Source organism: Marmota marmota, unplaced genomic scaffold (assembly GCF_001458135.2).
Source record: "Marmota marmota marmota unplaced genomic scaffold, marMar, whole genome shotgun sequence".
Classification (NCBI taxonomy): Eukaryota; Metazoa; Chordata; class Mammalia; order Rodentia; family Sciuridae; genus Marmota; species Marmota marmota.
The window spans coordinates 220,635-239,529 of NW_026000016.1; the positions used below are offsets into that span (position 1 = coordinate 220,635).

At 33.6% G+C, this 18,895-nt stretch overlaps 1 protein-coding gene across 1 annotated transcript in view; it reads right to left on the bottom strand.

Moving 5' to 3' along the window:
• The window catches only part of Malrd1 (MAM and LDL receptor class A domain containing 1), a 503,883-nt gene that overhangs the window by 220,394 nt on the left and 264,594 nt on the right, over positions 1-18,895 (bottom strand). The window contains exons 22-24 of the mRNA XM_015483277.2: positions 17,584-17,740; positions 13,101-13,211; positions 7,953-8,166 (exon numbers count right to left, since the gene is read on the bottom strand). Coding sequence (XP_015338763.2) covers positions 7,953-8,166; positions 13,101-13,211; positions 17,584-17,740 — 482 coding nt within the window. The remainder of the gene's footprint in view (positions 1-7,952; positions 8,167-13,100; positions 13,212-17,583; positions 17,741-18,895) is intronic.

Genomic DNA, 18,895 nt, shown 5'->3' on the forward strand with positions numbered 1-18,895 from the left:
ATTAATAAACAATTCTGGAAATTTCAAGATTTGAAATAATCCTGATGTTAATAAGCAAGGTTGCAGTATTCCAGATTAATATTCAAAACAGTCAGTAGCTTTCCTATATAACATCAGTGAACAAGTAGAATTTGAAATTAAAATACAGTACCATTTATATTAGCATCCCCTCCCCAAAAGAAATACTTAGTCATATGTCCAAAACAACCTGTGCAAGATTTATTCCTTATTTATTTATATGAAGAAAACCACAAAAATGTTAAATAAAGAAATAAATACATGGAAAATTTTTCATGTTCATGGACAGGACAGGAAGAGTTAATGTTGTCAAGAAGTCAGTTCTGAACAAATTTGGTCTTTAAATGCAATCCTAATGAAATGCCAGCAAGGTATTATGTTGATAACCTAAAAGTTCACATAGGGGGGCAGAAAAAAAAAAGAATGTCATCATAGTAGATAAGAACAAAGGCAGAAGACTGACTGACATTGCTTGACTTCAGGTCTTACAATAAAGTAATCAAGACAGTAGGGTGTTCACAAAATAACAACATTAATGATGATAGGTAAAAAATTAATCGAAGAGGATACAGAGTTCAAAAATATGCTCAGCTTTATGTTCAATATAGAGTCACAAAAATATCTTCAACTGGTATTTTAAAACAAAATAAAAACACAAGAGAAAGGATAGTTTTTTCACTAAATGGTGTAGAAAAAATAGACATCCAAATACAAAACAAGGAATCTAGACAAAGACCTCACACTTTTCACAAATTAACTCATAAAATATTGAAGATCTAAATGTAAAACACTAAACGATAAAAATCCCACAAACTAATATATGAGAAAAATCTAGGTGTTCTTTGGTTTTGGAAATGCAATTACCAAAGGCACAATTCTTGAAAGAAAAAAATAGTTGATAAGGTGGACTTTATTAACATTAAAAAATAAGGCTTTATGAAAGACACTGTGAAGCAAATTAGAAGAAGAGCCAGACTGGAAGAAAATATTTATAAAACACACATGTGACATACTCTATCATACGATTTAGCGATCATGCTTCCTAATAGTTAACCAAGTTAGTTAAAAAATTATATCCACAAAAGTCTCTGCACGTGCATGTTTATAGCAGTTTTCTAATTGCCAAAATTAGGAGCAATGAAGATGATCTTCAGTGGATACACAGATGAATAAAATGTACATTCAGACAATAGAATATTATTTGGCTAAAATAAATGAGCTCTAAGCCATGAAAGACATGCATAACCTTAAATGCATATTAATAAGTGATATAAGATAATCTGAAAATTCTGATTAATGTATTTTTCCAATTACATGACATTATATACAGACAAAACTATGAACACTATTAAAAAAATCAGTTATTGCCAGGGGAAAAGGGAGGGAACAGTCATAGGTACAGCATAGATTTTCAGGACAGTGAAAATTATCTTATGATATTATTATAGTGGATACATGTTATTATACATTAGGCAAAAACCATGGAATGTATAGCACCAATAGTGAAACTTAGTGTAAACAATAGACTTTGGGTAAGAATGGAGTTACCAAAGTGGATTCATCAGCTGCCTCAATTCTACCATTCTGGCTGAGTGGAGCAGGTTGTGTGCACACAGAGGCAAGGATATGTGGGAAATCACTGTGCTTTCCATTCAGTTTTGTAATGAACATTAAAGTCTATTAATAATAAAAAGTTTTAAAGGAAATCCTACAGAATAAGATTACCTTTTTTTGCAATATGTATATTTGATAATGTTTTAAAATCCAGAATTAAAAAGAAGTCCCAAAATTCAATAACAAAAGCTATAAAATAATCCTACAAAAATGGCTCAAAGATTTCAACAGCTATTTCTCCAAAGATGCACAAAAGGCTAATAAGCTTAAGAAAAGATGCTCAACATCATTAATTATTAGGGAAATGCCAATTAATGTGACTATTAGATTCTACTTATACCCACTAGGATGGCTATAATGAAAAATTAAAAAGAAAAAATAACAAGTCCCAGACTTCTTTCAAGAATTCATTTAATTCATTCATCTTCTCAGCCAGGCCTATCCTTATCATGCTAATTATACATACACACACATGTATGTATGTTTGTATATGTGTGTGGTTCTGTGTGGTTGCATATGTATCTATCTATAGGGATGGTACATTTTTTCTAATTAACATGAATATCTGGTATATGTTCATGAAAAATTTTGTTTTATCTACTAATGCATAGTAGGTGTCTTAAACATTGCCTGACATGTAGTTACTAGTTAGTAAATATGTATTAAATCAATTTTATATTTCTATCTTTTCTGCTTCCCTTGAGTATTGATAGGGTTTTAAAAAATTTGTCAGTTTTTCAAACTCTATCTTAGACTTTTGTTCTTTTTCATTAATTTGTGTTACTAAATAGTTTCTAATATGAGGGTATGAGGCTATAATTTTTATTCTAAGTATTAGCTTAACAAGATCCCACAGGTTTTGTTATAAAGTATTTTATAACTCTTTATATGCTCTTTCAGAACATTTTCTAATTTTATTGTGATTTGGGAGGTAGATGTGAGTTATTAAAGTTATGTTTCAAATCCTCACCAGTAGAGATTTTTTAGGAATTGTCTTGTAAATAATTTCCAGCCTAATTTAAAACACATATTATAATAAATTAATTCATCAAAAATTTTGAAATGTGCTTAATATTTAAAAAGATCCTTTTATTTTTATGATGTTATATTTGTGACGAAAAATAATAGATATCTGCAGTTGAGATATATATATATATATATATGCACACACACACACACACACACACACACACACACACACACTTTAGGTTCAGGGTACTAACCAATTATGTCAATCAAATGCCCTACAACTTTACTCATCACAATACAGAATTAAATTATTCAGAGATTGCCTAAAATACTCTTAATTATATATCAACAATAAAGTTGTTAATTAAGACCATAAGAAAACAGAAATGGGAGTGGTAAAGATCGCGTCAGGTAGGAAGGTAGCACTCCGTGACCTGCGCCGCTGCACCAGCAGTGAGTGAGTTCAGAACGGCCAGATGCTGTCTTGTCAGGAATATTCAGTGAAGTTGGGCTACAGTGAAACCTAAGGGAAGAGTTTGAACATCTGAGGGGCAGTGATGTGGCTCAGACATGAGTGAATCTGAGCCAAACTGTGCATGAAATGGCTCAGACCCACCCTCCTCACCAGACACCCAGGTGAGGAAACCAGCGGCCACCATATTAGAGAACTGACATTATCAGCATTCTGCGGATTGGATCGCAACGCAGCTAATTTGGCGACAGAACAGGTGTGTGACCCCCCCAGCTCCCCCGCTCCATACAGCTGGGAAAACTCAAGAAATCTCTCCCCAGCTCTCCATGGGCGTGAATATCAGAGCTGAGGGAAACAGAAAAGGCACCTGACCTCCAACTCCCCCTCCCACCTTCAGTGAAAACCTAAACATTTCTCACCAGCTCTTGGGGCGTGGTTATCAGAGGGAATCAGGCAGAATAGGCTGCCAGTTTCCAACTCCCCAGCTCCAAAACTGGGAGGTCTGGGTGAGGGGTAAAAATTTGTTACCAGGATGTATGCTCCCTATTTACCTCACTTATTATTTCTCTTGCTGAAAAAAAAAAAAAAAAAAACTTTTTAGTTTGAATATATCTCATTTGTTGATTCTTGATTTTAACTCTTGTGCTATAGGTATCCTATTAAGGAATATGGAGCCTGACACCATGAGATTGAGATTAAGGCCAACTTTTTCTTCTGTTAGATGCAGAATCTCTGGTTTGATTCCTAGCTCCTTGATCCATTTTGAGTTAACTTTTGTGCATGGTGAGAGAAAGGGATTCAATTTCATTTTGTTGCATATGGATTTCCAGTTCTCCCAGCACCATTTGTTGAAGATGCTATCCTTTCTCCATTGCATGCTTTTAGCACCTTTGTCTAATACAAGGCAGTTGTAATTTTGTGGATTGTTCTCTGTGTCCTCTATTCTGTACTATTGGTCTACCAGCCTGTTTTAGTGCCAGTACCATGCTGTTTTTGTTACTATTTCTCTATAGTATAGTTTAAAATCTGGTATCACTACACCACCTGTTTCACTCTTCCTGCTTAGAATTGCTATGAACATTGATGTGGCTGTGTCCCTGTAGTATGCTCTTTTTAAGTCTTTTGGGTACAGTCCAAGAAGGGGAATAGCTGGATCAAATGGTGGTTTCACTCCCAGCTTTCCAAGGAATCTCTCCATACTGCTTTCCAAATGGCTACACCAATTTGCAGTCTCACCAGCAATGTACAAGTGTACCCTTTTCCCCACATCCTCGCCAGCACTTATTGTTGTTTTGACTTCATAATGACTGCCAATCTTACTGGAGTGAGATGGTATCTTAGAGTGATTTTAATTTGCCTTTCTCTGATTGCTAGAGATGGTGAGCATTTTTTCATGTATTTGTTGATTGATTGTATATCCTCTTCTGAGAAGTGTCTGTTCAGATCCTTGGCCCATTTGTTGATTGGGTTATTTATTTTTTTGTTGTTTAACTTTTTGAGTTCTTTGTAAACTCTAGAGATTAGAGCTCTATCTGAAGTGTGAGGGATAAAAATTTGTTACCAGGATGTATGCTCCCTATTTACCTCACTTATTATTTCTCTTGCTGAGAAAAAAAAAACTTTTTAGTTTGAATATATCCCATTTGTTGATTCTTGATTTTAACTCTTGTTATGAAATAGAAGAAGACCTAAAAAGAGCATACTACAGGGACACAGCCACATCAATGTGTATAGCAGCACAATTCACAATAGCTAGACTGTGGAACCAACCTAGATGCCCTTCAATAGATGAATGGATAAAAAAAATGTGGCATTTATACACAATGGAATAATACTCAGCACTAAAAAATAACAAGATCATGGCATTTGCAGGGAAATGGATGGCATTACAGCAGATTATGCTAAGTGAAGTTAGCCAATCCCTAAAAAACAAATGCCGAATGTCTTCTTTGATATAAGGGGGGTGTCTCAAAATAGAGTAGGGAGGAAGAGCATGAGAAGAAGATTACCAGTAAACAGAGAAAAGAGGTGGGAGGGGATGGGAGGGAGAAGGGGAATTGCACGGAAGATGGAAGGAGACCTCATCGTTATACAAAATACATATATGATGTTGTGAGGGGGAAGAAAAAAGAGAGAAATGTGTCACTGTAGATTGGGTAGAGAGAGGTGATGGGAGGGGAGGCGAGGGAGGATAGGAAGGGCAGAAGAATACAATAGACACTAGTATTGCTGTATGTATATACGTGGCCATATAACCAATGTGATCCTGCAATCTGTACACATGGAAAAATGAGAATTAATACCCCATTTGAATCAAATATATGATATGTCAAGATCATTGTATTGTCATGAGCAACTAATAAAAAAAGAAAACAAAAATGGTTATTCTCCAAATGAGTCTTTATATCAATGGTAGTTATATTCAAATAAAAATTTACATTTCTTTATAGTTCTTAGATATAAAAATCATTTTCAATATCTCCTATATTTTAGGAATGCTATTCAAATTACAAATAAAAATTCATTTTTGTCTGATAGATTTTCGTTTCAGAGTCTACATTGATCTACAGATAATTAAAGCAGCAAGTAATTTTATAATTGATTGTTTTATTCTCCTCCACCAAAGTCAACGCTTTTAAAAAGAGGTTCTTTTTTACTCTTTCTGGTATTTCTAGATTGTACATTTCTACCTAATCATATTTCAAAAGTTTTTTCTAGTTGTGAATTCTCAAAAAGAAAGAAATAAAAGAAAAATAACAAAGCAAAAGAAAGAAAGAGTAGACGTTTAGTCCAAATACTTGATTGGTTGCCAGCCAAACTTCTGAAATCAGTTGCTATGGTAATTCTTTTAATTTTTTCTTTGTATTCCTCTGTGTCTAATTAGAACACCAAAGTTTATAGTGTATGCAGGATAATAACACCACTCATAATTCCAATAGCAGGTTCTAGCCACTTTATAATTAAAACATAACATTTAAGACCAGTAGCCTGGGAGTTTGGTTGATCTTTCAATTGCATAATAAAAATAAGTAATGCTATATTAAAAAAAATGATTCTTATGGAATAAAAACCAATGTCAAAATTGAGGTCACTTTTAGGTTTTCATTTCTAACTTTTGTTTATTTGTTCAAAGAAGTTGACAAAGTTTTCATTTTTCTATGCAATGTGTGGAAGTAATTCAGCTTCCTTGCACCAGTGTTAATGAAATAAGTAGGTCTGAAAAAAGATTAGAGAGATTTTGTAATTCAGGTCATCACAAAGCACCTTCTGGTACAACTTTCCCTTCAAAGGGTTAAGTTAGTTTAGCCCCTATGTTTTATATAAAACAATTACCAAGACAAAATTTTTCAATACATTTCTGATACCCTTAGTCATCATCATATTTCCCAAATAGAAAAAACTAGAAAGATTCATGACTCCTGAACCTAAATATAAAAAGAAAAGTTTAGCCATAAATGAATTGATATTTTAAGTACTAAAAATTGAAGTATTGAAAATTGCATTTAATTACATCTCTGTGAAAGATATCTAGCAACATTACAAATAAAAATCTAAAGCATAACATCTGATTTGTTTAACAACATAATAGATCTGTGTGATATTGAAATTAAAATGGCAATGAAATAACTGTATAAGCATTTGATGCAAAGTTAACTAAAATGTAGCAGAAAGTATTTGATGGTAAAGATCAATGCTAGTACAAAATTCAAGATTAACTAAGTATTTTGCTGAGCTTACATATGAAAAAATAGATATTATAAGAAATAATACCCACAATTCAAGGAACAAATAGCTATTTGATTTAAAGAGAACTGCATTGCCTTTTTTAAACATTGGATTCTTACACCGAAGTATTAAGGTAGCTTGGGCAGAGCAAAGGATCATAAATCAAAACACTTGTATCCTAGGACCAACTTTGTTAGCATTCGTTGTATGAAGTTTTGAAAAAAAATCTTACCCATTCTTATTGGTACCTTCATTCATGAAAAGCATAATTAATATCTGGCCCACTTACCTCTCAGGGCTTCTGTGCAGATCAAGTGGAGATCAGTTAAGGGCTTTGAAAGTTAAAAGTTCTACATAAGTAGGAGCTCTTGCTATACTGAAGTAGTTTTTGATAACCCTAACCTAAGTTTGGTTTCAAGAAGCAAACAAAACCAAACTGCTATATCCTGGCTCAGATATTATTATAAGTAATAGTGGAATAACTTGTCAACCTTCATCTTGACAATTTATATTCACCTCATTTGCAACTAAATGAAGCAGCGATTGGACTGTGCTACACCATTTTATAGGCTTACCAGGATGAGGCATATGGTCCATTTAGCTGAGGGTATTTTAATAGGTAGTGTTTGTTCTGAGTTGATCTCCTACTGCAACGGTTTTACATAGCTGATCTAAATCTCCACTGGGAGATCACTTTGTCCATTTGATATATTATCAGAGTAATTTTGTTTATCAGCTTATCACATATGTTTGCACACAGAAATGACAACCCTCTGAAATGCTTCAAAGTACAGAGGTTCACCAACCCCAAATGAATTGACTTTGATGGATGTTTTGCTTCTTTTTTTCCAGCAAATTTCTTTCACATAATAAATACTTATTTCTGTTCTGTTTTTCTTTGAGTATAGCAATCTAATTTAACTCCAATTACTTTGTACATACACACAAAAGCCATCAGTTATTTTGAAATAAATTATGGCTCAAAATAAGGTATGAAAAGGGAGAAGGGAATGTATCTAAACAGATAAATCACATCACCTGGATTTGCTTACTGAGTCGTACCTACACTTTAAATTTCAACAAGGAACACACCACCTTGAGTAAGGCTGGGGAGATGAAAGCATAAGCAAGGACATAGAACACTTGAACTTACGGCAAATGTAAGTAGTTTCATCTGAATTATCAGCACAGTCATTCACAAAATCACACAGCTTCTCCTTTGCAATGCACTGCTTGTTTGCACACGTGAATTCTTCAGCAGTACACTTTCTGTCTGGGCTCAGTAAGGGGGAACAATCTTGAAAGGACACATCATCCACTGCTACATCTCCTATGTAACTGACACCACGTTTTGCCCTGAAGACAATCTAAAAAGAAAAAGGAAAAGTCACTTAGAGTTGAAATTGTCAATCAAAAAGTTCAAAAGATAGAGGCAAAAACCATCAAGTACATCAAACTTAAATCTGATAAAAATACAGTCCATAATGAAAGTGACCCAGGAAACTTAAGGGTCATCAAAGGTTTCTGCCATCCTCAACACCTAAGATTGTGAGATGTGCAAGACAGTCGCGTGACTAGATGGTGAGGACAGGCTATTCAAATTACAAATAAAAATTATTGTTTTTTCTGGTAGATTTTGGTTTCAGAGTCTATATCGATCTATAGAAAATTAAAGCAGCAAATACTTTCAGAATTGATTGTTTTATTCTCCTCCACCAAAGTCTACGCTTTTAAAAAAAAACTGGCAGGAGTCACAAGAGTGCCTACGCCAGAGCTCAGGTCCAAAATGAGACCTGCTCATTTCTTAAAGCCTCATCGAACATGGAAGCAGGAGGATCATTGGTTAATAAAGTACCAAGAGAAATAATGTACAAGCACATCGTTTATTTTGCTCAGTTCCTGCTCTTCTTCAGATCTAGCCACCCCAGAGGATTTGAGAGTTAAAAGACATCAAGCCTCAAGGCCATGAGTTTTGCTAAAACCAGCCAAATCTTTGGAATTGAAGCAATTTTGATTTGCCTTTGATTAATGTATGTGATGAATGGAATCCCATGTGTGCTACTTTTTAAAAGCAGTTTTCCATTTGTATACACTTCAGTAGATCAGAATTTATAAAAATAACAGGAGATACTAAAATTTTCAGAAAATCTATCATTGGTTTGTAACAATACCTAACTGCTTAGAATGACAAAGAACACTGTTTCAGAGAACATGAAGAGTCACATGTTGTTTATTTTCAGAATTCTGAGTGATTGATTCAGTGTTTCTCTTAAATTCCACTGCAAGCTAAATATGGACATGTTAAAGTAAGAAATATTTTTAAGTCAGAACAAATAGGGATGGGTGAACAAGAAGTAAAGATTTTCCTTATTGATTTTGCACAAATTACTTACTGTTACTAATCTCCTAAACAAATTTTAACCAATTATGAAAAAAAATTTTTTTCTTGGAAGAAGGAATTTTAGTTTTTCCTTAAAATGAGATGTTTTTATATTTGTGTGAATATGAGTGTTTTCTTTTCAAGGTGAGAGGACAGAATAATTGAAATAATGTTTCACATTATTAAAAGAAAATCATAATAGTTTTTGAATATTGAATTTCCCTAAAGGAAAATTGTTCTTCATAGTAGATGAGCCTGAAAAGATCAATATATTTGTGAAATAAAAGAGGAGCTAGGAAGTTATTAAGAGGTGAACTAGAAGAAAATGATAGGAACTACAACTCTCTTACAAGTGAAATTGAGCACTGGAAAAAAATCGACATACAAAGTGAAAAAGATATTCTATTATCTGGATTGTCTAAAAATTTAAATATGTGACATTATGTTTTCTGAATACCAAAGTGCAGTAATTAATGAGTGTTTCACGATTAATTTGTTTACCTGCTTTAATCCCAATACAATCTCAGTTGTCAATCATGTTCAAATGATTGAATCATTATTTCTCAATGTTTTTCATAGTGTGGGTTGAAATTTCATAGACATAAGATTGAATATGACTCTTAAATGTTCTTAAAATTAGCAATTGTACTGCTCCTTTCAGGCAGAGTAAAATCTAGGTCAAATATATTAATAAAATTTGAAGGGCAATATAGAACAGTTGGATTATAGATGGTCTGCCCAGATTTCAACTCTGTCTCTGCATTTGGTACTTTTTTTTTTTTTATTGTTGGCTGTTCAAAACATTACATAATTCTTGATATATCATATTTCACACTTTGATTCAAGTGGGTTATGAGCTCCCATTTTTACCCCATATACAGATTGCAGAATCACATCAGTTACACATCCATTGATTTACATATTGCCATACTCGTGTCTGTTGTGTTCTGCTGCCTTTCGTATCCTCTGCTATCCCCCCTCCCCTCCCCTCCCCTCCCCTCTTCTTTCTCTGCCCCCTCTACTGACATTCATTTGTCCCCCTTGTATTATTTTTCCCTTTCCCCTCACTTCCTCTTGTATCTACTTTTGTATAACTCTGAGGGTCTCCTTCCATTTCCATGCAGTTTCCCTTCTCTCTCCCTTTCCCTCCCACTTCTCATCNTACTAGTAGTTCTTCCTATTTCAAACCACATGAAGCATTAAGGCACTGATATTTGAAAACTAAGTATGTTCTACAGTTTGGTACTTACTTTTTTAGCAAGATCATATTCTTTAGCTTCGTAGTACAGACTTCGCAAAATAGAATCCTTTCATTGACTTCTAAAAAAAATTGAGTTGTTTTACTTTTCATATTTTTAATTTATTTTTTATTAGTTCTAATTTACATGACATGACAACAGAAAGCTTTTCAATTCATTGTACACAAATGGAGCACAACTTTTCAATTCTCTGGTTGTACACAATGTAGAGTCATGCCACATGTGGAGTCATACATGTACCTAGGGTAATGATGTTCATCTCATTCCACCATCTTTCGTATCCTCTGCTATCCCCCCTCCCTCCCCTCCCCTCCCCTCTTCTTTCTCTGCCCCCTCTACTGACATTCATTTGTCCCCCTTGTATTATTTTTCCCTTTCCCCTCACTTCCTCTTGTATCTACTTTTGTATAACTCTGAGGGTCTCCTTCCATTTCCATGCAGTTTCCCTTCTCTCTCCCTTTCCCTCCCACTTCTCATCCCTGTTTAATGTTAATCTTCTTCTCATGCTCTTCGACCCTACTCTGTTCTTAGTTACTCTCCTTATATCAAAGAAGACATTTGGCATTTGTTTTTTAGGGATTGGCTAGCTTCACTTAGCATAATCTGCTCTAATGCCATCCATTTCCCTGTAAATTCTATGATTTTGTCATTTTTTAATGCAGAGTAATACTCCATTGTGTATAAATGCCACATTTTTTTTATCCATTCATCCATTGAAGGGCATCTAGGTTGGTTCCACAGTCTTGCTATTGTGAATTGTGCTGCTATGTACTTTATAAATAATTAGGTCAAGTTACTTAACTTTCAGGCATTTCTGTACTTTTATCAATAGAATGAACATATAGTTTTAATAATATGTACTTCATAAGATTATTGGACAAATAAAATGTGTCAATATTTTTAAATTCATAGAAAATGTACCTAGCATTTATTAAGTACAATATATAGAAGTGCTCTGATTACAAAATTATTACAATGAAAGAATTTGTTCAAATTTAAGAGTTTTCAGATAAAAACCATACAGACTTCCAACTTCTGCTTTAGTATGCAATTTCTTACTTTATCTTATTCTCTTACTCAGGGTTACAGGCACTCATCTTTCTGAGGCTAATGGAAATGATTATTGTAAGAACAGAAGAATTGTGAGCGGTGTGATAATTCATCACAGTATGTTCCATGAATTCCACTGCACTTTGTACAGAGTAGATGCTCAATAAGGGCAGCAGTTGAGTCACATGAAAAAGCAAGTACTCATAAGCTATTAATATTTAAAGATTCAAACAACTTGAGTCTACTTTTCTTCCATTAGATTTCAATATGTGAAAACTATAGATTTTCAAAAAGCCAAATTTATAAATGATTCCACTTGCTGAAACACCCCTTGTTATTTTGGACATACATTTTACCATATAAACATTCCATGTGCACAAAACTAAGAATTTATTGCCTGGGATGGAAGCCTGTGTCTGCTGGCAGCAGAACCTTCTGCATATTCTTGCTAAAGATTCTCCTTGCCTCCATTTGAATATCTGTACTCCTTTTAACAATAAATTTTATATTGTATAAGAGCATTAAATTGCTATCCAGTCTTTCTATGCTTAGATTGTACTTCATATCCTAAATTAGCTATAAATGATTCACAAAGAAACTGTATACTACAGTAAGTGGAAAAAGTCATGGGATTTTATTATGCATATCATTATGGGAATTGGACATAATGCTATATCAATATAAACCACTCTATCCAGCCTGTGTTTCCATCCGAATTGAAGGGGGCTCACCTATCAGAGAAAGCTCATGCCTGTAGATACTGAACATTCATAGCCACCTTGGTTATCTGTGCTACAATATTTAGTAAATATCTTATCCCTTATATCTAGAGTCCAGTAGTTTTAATGCCGTCAAATTAAGTTCCAAGTAATTAAGACAAAAAGAAAATTTTCTCCTAAGAAATAGTTCTGGATTCTTGCTCTGCAAATCCAAATCTTAACAAATCTTACCAGCAAAGCCTCGTGTCCCAAGCAAATGCCCATGAAAGCCATGGCCCCTGGACTCTCGTTTGCTTGATAACCCATAAAAAATAAAACTTGTACCAAATATCTAGGCACATAATTATTTTCAGTGGAAACATTTTAATCTATGTACCACTTGAATTTTAATATAGCTTGTATGTCTTAACCCCTATTATTATTGTAATCTATTTGAACTCAAATGTAGCATAACATAATATTATAACTCTCCAAATAATTTCGAATTATATAAACCTGACATATAATAAGGTTCAATCCTATAAAATGCTTTCAGAAAACTGCCTTTCAAATCACATTTGGAATAATTGTATCACTATCTCTGAGAATATATTTTCAGAATCAAGGGAGGCGTTCTTTATACATGAGGAGTGGACTGGGGGTGGGGGTACAGGAAAGTTGCCATTCAAATTAAATGTTCGTAGAAGTATGTCTTTCTAATTGGGAGAACTTAGGGTTGTCTAGAATTGTAAATTTCTTATGGAAAGTACCATATGGAGTGTTAAATGCTGGGCCTTCACATAACGCCTCAAATTAGAAATGGGAAGACTTAAAGACTGAGTGGAGGAAATAAATTAGCATGAAAGGAAAAATTAACAAAAGGCTCTCTTGACAAAGCTAGTTGGATTACAAACCTGTGTGTAGGAATGAATGCCTAAAAAGACTTCTACTTTCCGCCACTGTGCACCTTGCTGCCCCATTTGAGCCCACACTTTCGAAGTCACATTGCCTTTCTTGATGAGTACCTGAGGAGATAAATCAAGTAATAGGTATTGAAATATTGTGTCTTAATAAATTTAAACATGTGGAATTTTCTAAGTTATTCTTAACATTTTTAATATCTACCTCAAGTCCCTAAGAGAAAAGATGAGACATTTTTCATTTGTTTTTGACTATGAAGGCGCAGTACTGTGCCCTTGGGGTATCTCAAAAGCTTTGAACAATAAAGGTGTACATGAATATCTGTCAATCAAGTACTAAGCTATCTGGGTACTATTTTATTAGGAACTCAACTATATTAGTTGTATAAAATTTGACAGCAGTTAACAGTTGACATCTTATATATTAAATAATATACGTACTTAAATGGAAAAATATGAAATTACTTCCTAAAATACTCTGTTGAGAAAGACTTTCCTTATCCAATTAGTTAAAGGAGGCAGTGACATTACAATGTGAGCCATTTAACTATAACAGCACAGATGAGTGAATGAGTGATATGGGCACAGCACTGTAAAGTAAGAGCTCCCTGCATTACAGCATTGAAAAGAACAAATCCTCATCAGTACCTGCAAAATAGTTTGAATCTAAATGTCCCTCCAAGGTCCATGCATTAAAGCACACGGGAAGCCATCCTTGAAATACATAAGGATCTTTTTCAGCATCAAAGCCAGTGAGGGGACAGGTCTGGCCTTGGGAACTTCCCATGGCAATCCCACCGAGACAGACTGCCCAACGTACATGACCTTCTCCTCTGCTCTGCTAGAAAGGTCTTGTGCAGCTGCACCCAAGATGGGAGTAACCCATTAGAAACTGAGCAGCCTACCTGGCCCCACCTCTATCCTATTTTTGTGAAGAATGTTCTATAGAACTTCTTTGATTTTTTCCCCCATATAAATAAAGCAGAAGCAGGCACCTTTCTTTGTTAGAAGGTGGATCTGTCTGGTCATCTTGCCTGCCCTGCCCCTGCTTTGAAACTACCTTCTGTGTTCTGTGGTTATTTTGACATTTTCTTTTTCTTAGCTTTTATTTCTCAGCCAGCCCATTCCAAGGAAGGGAACCTCATTCCTACACCGGCTTGGGACATGGACAATAGTAAAGGCTTGGTCCCAGAGGTTATTGAAAACTTTAAGAGGTGGGACTTATAGTGAAGTCTTAGATCATTGGTGGGGAGAGCCCTTGAAGAAGACAGAAGGACCCCAGCACCTTCTTCTTTCTCTCTTTTGTATCCTAGCCATGAAATGAGACATTTTGCTCTACAATACATTTCTGAAATAATGTGTTCCCTCTCTATTGGCCCAAAAACAATGGGATCAATTTGTTACGGGCTGGAACCTCCAAAACTGGAGCAAAAACAAACCTTTTTCTCCATAAATTGATTATCTCAGGTATTTGTTATAATGATGGAAAAACCTGAATAACATAGTACTAACTCTCAACTCCAAAGAAAAATCTACATCAGTTTCATTACACAAATAATTCTGGCTCTTCTTTTAGAATGACACTAAATAAGCCATCAAGAGTGTAACTGATGATAATAGGAAAGAGCAGAATAATTCTACACCTGAAAATAATCAATTAATATGGCCTATTTAATTACATCACAACATACTTTTTAAAAATACAATTTGTACAACTAAAGAATTATTCAGATAGAGTTTTGAAGGTTTAGACTTTTTTTATTTGTTTTTTTTTTTTAGTTATACATGATGGTAGAATGTTTTTTAACGTATCATACATACTTGGAGTTGACTTTTAAGAGTGAAAATTACTTTTAATGATATTATGATTTTTAATCACATGAATTTTTTTTATATGACTAGAATTTCCAGAGTAAATGTTGCTAGAAAAAAAATCACCAAATTCTTGGTCTATAAAATTCAAGGTAATTAAAAATATTACCAAAATAAAAAAAAAAAAACATAATTTCTTACCAATAAAATAAAATGATTATTGAAAAATACTGAAAATAATATATAGAAACCAGGCATCGTGGTACATGCCTGTAATCCCAGTGGCTCAATAGGCTGAGGCAGGAGGATGGTGAGTTCAAGGCAGTCTTAGCAAAGACAAAGTACTCAGCAACTCAGTGATACCCTGTATCTAAATAAAATATAAAATAGGGCTGGGAATGTGGCTCAATGGTTGAGTGCCCCCAAGTTCAATCCCTGATATCCCCCCAAATAATAATAATATATAGGAAAAATATCATCTTTGTGTGATTATCACAGTAGTACAAACTACTATGTATTCAAGCAACATATTAATAATAAAATAGTTAATGTTATTTATTCAGTCATGCATAAAAATAAGAATATGTATTACTATTTTAATTATCTGTTAGTTGTTTATAAATTTTTAATTCATAATATTTCATTTACTAATACAAGTTCTTATTCTGAAAAGATACAAGCATATTTATGATAATTAATCTCACCCACAAACTACACCAGCTAAATAATTTTTGTTTTACTAATGAAAACTCTATAGTAGGCTATTTTGATTGTTTTGGATGAAATCAATTTTAAAAAGTCAATGTAAACAGAAACATAAATTATAATCCATAAGACTATGTGAACACTTTTAAATTAATAAAACATACACAGGCATATATACATACAAATATACTTTCAAACTACTTTTTGTAAAACATTTAACCTGTCATAGAGTTCGAAATTGATCTATAAGCTTATTGTTTCTGATTTTTAAAAAATCTAACAGCATTTTTTAAAATGTTTATGTTATTTATAAAACTTGATAGTTGATAATTGCCAGGAAAGTTCTAGAAAATAATCAATAATAAAATGGAAGAAGAAATTCTCAGCATAAATATTGCAATAAATCTATTAGAAAATAAGTGGTTAAGCAGCAGGTTGGCAGTCTCTCTTTCTTTGTATAGAGGAAGAAATGGTAGGTAACCTAAGTCTCATCTTGTAGCAAATGTGCTAAACACATTTAATTGGCAAAACAAACTAACAGCATGTGAAAGGGAGAGAGTCTTTATAGCTTGCCTCTATCAAGATTGTCCTGGTCTAAAACTACTCATGGTAAATAATTCTGGAATTTGTGGATTTATTTTTCAGACATGACTGCTTGGGAAACAGCCTCTAGGCTATGAAAACAAGTCTGAATGGAGATGCAACAAAAACTAGTTGGCTTCATCTGTGTAAGTGATGTGTTTATGCACATTATCAAGGAATCTTATCCTATCCTCTACTGGTACATGTCCAGGATGAAAAAACAGGACTTAGGGATCTATATTAATATTCTAGAAAAATCTCTCCATTTTGCCAGTATATCTTCGTCTACCAAAAGCCACCACGAAGCTAAGCAGAAATATATACTTCCAGAGAAACAGCAGGATAAAAATGAGTTTGGACTTTATAGGCCAAAAAGGAAGAAAATGCTCAAGGAATAATGAGGCTTGTTAAAGAGATAAGGAGGCCAGTTTAAAGGGACTCTTGTGACCTAATCTGGGACAATTTAGGATCAAAGAAATAATAGACTGTAACACATTGAATAAAATAGGAACTCATTAGTCCATATCAATATAAAACAAAGTGTACAAACAGAGAAATGAGAATATATTTTTCTTTACAATAGGAAAGGAAACTACAAATGTAGATAGAGTAATGGAGTTAGAAAATCACAATTAGGCAATAATCTGAGTAAAAATAATTCAGGCAAAAAGCACTAATGGAGGCAAAATCTAGTGAGTGAAATTAAATCAAGATCAGGATTTTATATATCCTTAAGTGTTTCTCCACAAAATATTAATAAAGGAAACAAAACTAATGGTTTGATAGACATTTATTACTAATGAGAAGTGATAAAAAGAACATAATATTGGTGATGTTATATCAAAATATGCACTGAGTAAATCAAACTTGAGAGACAACTTACAAAATGATAGATACACTCTTTTAAAATAACATAAAGGAAATGGTTAGGAATCATTCACTTGAAGATCACTAAGAAAGAAAGAACTTGGTGTAATATGTGAATTTGTATTAGATATTTTTGCTATAAGGGACTTCATTGGTACAACTGGGGAAAAAAATCTCTTACTGAGGGTATATGGGAGTTGTCTCTGCTGTTCATGAAACATTTTGTAAATCTGAAACAGTTTGAGATTTTTTTCCTCAAAGAAATAATTTGAAAGAGACTATTGGAGAGTACAGCACAAATAGTCATAAATTAAATAGAAATAAAATTATCTACCAACCACTAATGTCAGATTCGGCTAAAGCTTTTTCTCAATTATCCCATTAGGAAACTAGTCAAGTGCTAATAATTGTCCATTTCCATTTGTTATAAAACTATGTTGTAATGGCACTAAATTATGCAGTATTCATGTTCATAAAGAGAATTAAGGACACATTATTGCCTAAGCAGTACCTGGAGAGACCCAACTGTGGCACCATTCATGTAAGTCCAAAACAGCAAGGTACATTTTGGTCCCGTGAGTGAAATGACAGGAGTGAGGATGTCAGCCAGGTCACCAAATTTCCCATTTGAACTGTCAGCATACAGGTACCAGCCATCTGTGGTGTTTCTGGGGAAAATATTTATCAGATTGAAACAGAAGAAGAAGATCATAAAACATAACATAGCTTGTCACTGACCATATTTTATTATTATACCATTTCTCCTAAAAGTGCAAAGTTTTAGAGGATAATTATGGTCTGTCACCTTCATCAGAAATAATCCTACCATTTTGATTTTGAATTCATGGTCCTTGTAATGAGATCTATTGGTAGAAGGTCTATAAATTATGGTAAAGGCTGAACTGACCAAATCAGTAATAAAGTGGTTAATATTTTTTAAACAGTGATATTGTGAATATTCTCGTCTGCCTTTAGAACTAATCTTTATGTGGGTAAATGAGGCCATGAAGCATGGAATACCTTTAGAAGACACATTAAAAAAAAAAAAAAACCCGTACAAATAAAAAGGCATGGAAAACAGAAATAAAACTGGCGTTCAACTCATAAGTCTAAAAGGGTTTTGGTTCAAATTTATTCTCTCATATTATTTTAGGAGGTAAAGCATGTTTTTCCTTTCCTAGGCGCAATGTTTAAAAAGGAAAAAAATATAAACAATTATATAGAAATGTGCTTTTGCAATAAAAGACAAAAAGTTTACACCCCTGCTTTAACTATCAATTTGAAAAAGAAATAATGAAACATTAAGACACACTAGGTTATACACAGGCTTTTAAAGTATTAAAGAAGCAATTCTTCATATTTTGAGACCAGCTCTCCAGTTCTTCCTTTTATTAACTTGATTTCTTGCCACTTTCTAACCTAAATACAGTTGCTAGATATACAAAGTTTAAATCTGCTATTTACTAAATCCATTTTATTTTGAGAGTTTTACCATTTTTTGAGAAATGTGAATTATTAATAGAAAATAGAGAGGAAAACAGACATATTCATTCATTCATGACATATTTATTGAGTGTTCTGCCCTAACAGACTTGCCAGTAGCTATCCAAGTCACTGGAGATATAATTGTCTGCAAAAGATTTGATGAAGTTTGGCCTCTGTCCTTGTCATTTACTAGACAGGCAACTTTGGGCAGACTAACTTCTCTGAATGTATCCAGTTCTACGTTTTATAAGATGGGATAGTTCTGTTTAAGGTCTTACTAAGAATTAGAATTAAATATGTGGAACTTCTAACACAGTACCTAGTTGATCTTAGCTTTA